The following is a 4768-nucleotide window of genomic DNA, read 5'->3' on the forward strand; positions in this document are numbered from 1 at the left end:
AAAGAGCAAAAACGTGACGTTGTGATAAGGCAGAATTAGATTATAGTGTTACTGACAGCAGCAGCTACACGTAAAGCTCCTGTAGAGTCAACAAATATGATTAAAATACAGCTTAAAGTGGCACAAGGTCACAACGAGGTCTACCACCTACATAAACAAGCCAGCGCAACGTGCTGAAATCTCGTTAGCAGTGTTCTAGTTGTGTTTTAGTGCTAAAAAGTGGGTTAAAAATGTCACAAAGTGCAAAAAGTGACACATTGCAATGAGTGAATAAAGGATTATATCATTAATAACAGCAGCAGCGTCGCTTTGAGCTCCTATAAGAGCGTTTTATTCGTCTCAGATTCACCGTAAAGCTGGTTCAGGGACAGTAAATTAGAGTAAAAGTCAACATGAAGTATCATGAGAGGACACAAACATGCAGTAATCCTCCATATAGTTGGTTTATAGGAGGACAAAGATACTCTTTAGGGACGTCGTACGCACACAAATACGATGATTAGAATTAGATTATAGCGATAAGCATCAGCAGCTACGTTACTGTGACTTCAGAATAGGATTAAAGGCATCGTCCAGCTCCTGCACAGTCTCCAGATGTGATTAGAAAACATAACTGAGGACAAACATGCGCTAACATCCACCTAAAGAGTAAATCAGGACGGCGGGACGTCGCTTTAGGAATGTCGTCATACGATGTAAAACAATCCCTTGAAATTGGAGTTTTGTTAATAGAAGGAGTCAGTCGTTGTCCGAGTGCACAGAAGAAGTGCTGTTGATGTAAAAGCATTGAATCCACACACAGATGCAGTTAACCACCAAAACAAATCTCTGTAGGAACGCCAAAACCACGCGTGAGTGCTAAAACAAGTGGCTCAGCAAGGAGAAAAGGCGACCGCGAGCTCGAGAAAGGCTTCGCACGAGAATAAAACCGCCGCAAATGGACGTAAAATGATGAAACCCGATGAGCTGCTGATTGGTCGTTTAGTTGATTGAGCCGCTGTTGGACTTTATTCTGACAGCAGATTTATATTAAAACCACTACCAGGATCAGAAACCTGCTCTGATACTGTTTAAAGAATGTTAAGTAGTGCTGTAGATGGTACAGATATCACTATGTGGCTTGTTTCAGTGCTAAAAAAACAAGGTTAAAGTGCCATAAAGTACATAAACGCGACAATACGGTTGTTAGAATTAGATTAAAGCTCTTGTAAGGACGACATAATGACCCCAGAAGTGGATTAAAAAGCACACAAGAGAACACAAACATGCTCAAGTGTCTGTTAGAAACATGAAAGTCGCTGTTATGAACATAAACTACTGACGAGAATATCGTTTATGGACAGTAGAAGCTCACACATGATGCCATCAAGTCAGTGTCACAGATTTAATGTAAAAGCATCATTAAGTGTCGCAAAAGGCCGCAGACGTCTGCGGGAATGTTTCCAAATGTGAGCTTTAAAACGCCTTCAAAGTGGAGCCGCAGTCCACCGAGGAGGACGTCCGTCGACAATCAATGAAAAATCAGCATTAAAAGTGAATATTGGCAGCATTTAGAATCGATTTAATCCAGTTGTTTTATCCTGAATTGATAAGAGAGCAGCTCAGCAGCAGATCAACCAACCGGTCGACTAAAAAGTACAAAAATATGAGAATAAAACCAGTTTTAGTGAGACAGTGTCGGATTAAATACGCACATGAACGTCTATTAACAACCAGCAGATATCAGAAAATATAAAATGCAAATAACACAAAGTACACGATAAATAATGAGCGTTTCTTAACAGGTTTATTTTTTGGGGGAAAATTTCGTGTTATTTTACAGATTTTTCCTTTTTGTTAAATCATAAATAATTATCGTGAAATCCCAGAAAACAAATAATTAATTTACACGTTAACTGTTTAAAAACTGTAAATAACAATAAGTCTTGAAAAAAAAAAGTTTGATTAAAACTGCAAAAATTATAATTATTTCACAGATGTTGCATTTAAAAAAAAATGTGTATATTACAAATTGAAAAATTCTAACTTTTTTTTGTTATTTTGTAGATTTTCCCCAGTTTTGTTAATTACAGATAATATTTAGTAAAATCACAGAAAAAATTTTCCAATGTGTTACCACAAAATTACACTTTTATTTTTACAGTATTTTAAGTCAGAAGAAAATATTATTGTTAAACACNGGTGAGGGTTAGAATGTAAATGGACCAGTAAATCAAGACCTCCACCTTCCAACTCAGCTCCCTCTTCATCCACCATGACAGTTTGGTACAACACCTGCATTGATGCTGATGCTTCACCAAGGCACCGGTCCATCTCGTGCTCCATTTTCCCGTCACTCATGAACAAGATACTTTAACTCCTTCACTTGGGGGAGCACCCCCCCCCCAGAAGTTCCAGCTCCCCTTCACTGCACATTTGGGTTTACCAGGTCTGTCCAGGAGCCTTCCCCGCCACTGGATCCAACTCACCACCAGGAGGTGATCAGGTTCTGCTCCTCTCTTCACTGGAGTACCAGGTGCACCGATGAGCCACCTTATGCTTGAACATGATGTTGGTTATGGCCAATCCATGACCAGCACTGAAGTCCAATAACAGAACATCACGGGGGTTCAGATCAGGAGGCCGTTCCTCCCAATCACCCCCCTCCAGGTTTATTGTTGCCCACGAGAGTGTTGAAGTCCCCCAGGAGAATTATGGAGTCCCAGGTGGGACCCCCTCCAGGACACCACCCAGAGACTCCAACAAGGCCGAGTACCCTGAGCTCGAACAACCAAACAACAGTCAGAGTTTTCTTCTGTGACCCTCTGGGGAGAAGTCCAACAAAGCAGAGCTCAGCCGGGGGCTTGGGAGGAGCCCCATACCCGTCTGGTGCCTCTGATTGTGGGCAACTCTGGAAAAGGAGAGAGTCCAACCCCTGTCCAGGACTGTGGTTCCAGAACCTTAGCTGGGTGTGGAAATGGGTCCAACTGTATCTAGCTGATACCGCAACACCTCCAGTTCCTCAGTAGTCATTTTGTGTCTGTGGTTGTTTTGTGTTATTTTGAGATTAATTTGTGTTTGTGTAGTAATTTTGTGCCTCTTTGTGATAATTTTGTGCCTGTTTATGCTTGTTTTGTGTCCTTTTTGGTCATTTTATGTGATATCGTACTTGTTTTTTGTGGTTGTTTTGTGTCTTATTGCTGTTTTGTCATGTTTGTGCCTTCTTGAGGTTCTTTTCTTGGTCTCTTGTAGTAAATTTGTGTCTCTTTATGCTTATTTTCTATCATTTTCATCTCGTTTTGTGTCTTTTTGTGGTTGTTTTGTGTCATTTCATACTTTTTGTGTCTTTCTGAGGTGCTTTGGCTTCTCGTTTTGTGTCTCATTACGCTTGTTTTTGTCTTTTTTCATCATTTTGTGTCTCTTCACACTTGTTTTGTGTCTTTCTCAGATCATCTTGTCTCTCTTTGTGCTTGTTTTCATCCTTTTGTAGTCGTTTTTGTGTCTCATTGATCAAATAATTGGTTGTTTCACTTGCATTCTCAGATTTCTGCGTACATCACAGCTTCAAACGGATCATTAGGATCCAGCTGATGAATTAGTCATGAATTAAACCGCATTCATCCATAAATTCAGCGCCTAGGCACAGATATCGGCGCTGGTTTGACTCCCGCTGTTACCTAAAGGCAGCCTCCTCCTGGCGTGACGCATGCGTGACGCGGCGCTCTGACGGACAGGTAAGCCGACACCGGCCGCCATATTGGGAAGCAGCGGAAGAGAGAGAGAGAGAGAGAGAGAGAGGTGGAGGGAGAAAGAGAAGATAAGTCAATCAGTTTCCGAAAAAGGGCGTCCTCCTCCTCCTCCTCCTCCTCCTCCTCCTCATGCTCGTCTCCCCGGAGGAAGGGGCGGTCTCAGCGCCACAGCAGATCCGGAATTAGCCCGTGTCCGCTCGGCTCCGCTCGGTCCGTCGCTCGGTCGGTCGGTCGGTTCGGTTCCAGCCGAGACGCAAACCGAAGCTTCAAACAGTGGAAAAGAAGAAGAAGAAGAAGAAGAAGAAGAAGTAGAAGGAGAAGGAGGAGAAGAAGGAGAGAAAGCGGCCGGACGGAAAGAGTGTGCGGAGGGAGGGACGAGGCGAGCGGGGCAGAAAAGAGGAATAAAAAAGAAGAAGAAGAAGAAGAAGAGAAAAGTCGGAGCAGAAGGAGGAAAAGATGCCGCTGGCTCAGCTGGCGGATCCCTGGCAGAAGATGCCCGTGGGGGGGACGGCTGGAGAGGTGAGACAAGCCGCAGACACACGCTCCGGTCCGGGCCAGCTGACTGACAGCTCCGGGACTTTCAGTTTGAGTAAGAAAATCCAGCACACAGGGGCAATTAGTGCTGAGGGGCAACACGAGGAGGCTTTAAAGCCCCCAGAGAGCCCCAGTACCAGCAGCAGGAGACCAGACATGTCAGTGAAATCCAGATTAAAGGAGCATGAAGTCCCTCAGCAGTGCTCCACAAGTTACAGGAAGAACAACACAGGGCTGAAAAAGTGCCTTAAAATGTCTGAAAGGGCAAAAATGTGAGATTTTACTATCTCAGACAGCTACAGCTACACTTAAAACTCCTACAGAGTCAACAAATGGGATTAAAATACAGATTAAAGTAGAATAAAATCACTGTGAGGACTCAAACGTGCTCCGAAACCTCCATAAATAATAAATTACTGCAGCAGGACTCACTAAAAAATGTGCAGAAATCTCTTCAAGAGTGTTAAAAATAATGTCAAAAGTCACTAAAGGTCATGCAAATACAG

The 4768-nt window shown here is 43.1% G+C and overlaps 1 protein-coding gene across 1 annotated transcript in view; it reads left to right on the forward strand.

The window, feature by feature from the left end:
* Positions 1–3812: 3812 nt before the first annotated feature.
* Positions 3813–4768, forward strand: part of rps6ka3b (ribosomal protein S6 kinase, polypeptide 3b) — a 76443-nt gene continuing 75487 nt past the window's right edge. Inside the window, exon 1 of the mRNA XM_008279067.1 lies at positions 3813–4247. Within this exon, the coding sequence (XP_008277289.1) occupies positions 4185–4247 (63 nt within the window). The 5' untranslated portion in view covers positions 3813–4184. The remainder of the gene's footprint in view (positions 4248–4768) is intronic.

This window comes from Stegastes partitus, unplaced genomic scaffold, assembly GCF_000690725.1.
Source record: "Stegastes partitus isolate 25-593 unplaced genomic scaffold, Stegastes_partitus-1.0.2 Scaffold143, whole genome shotgun sequence".
Classification (NCBI taxonomy): Eukaryota; Metazoa; Chordata; class Actinopteri; family Pomacentridae; genus Stegastes; species Stegastes partitus.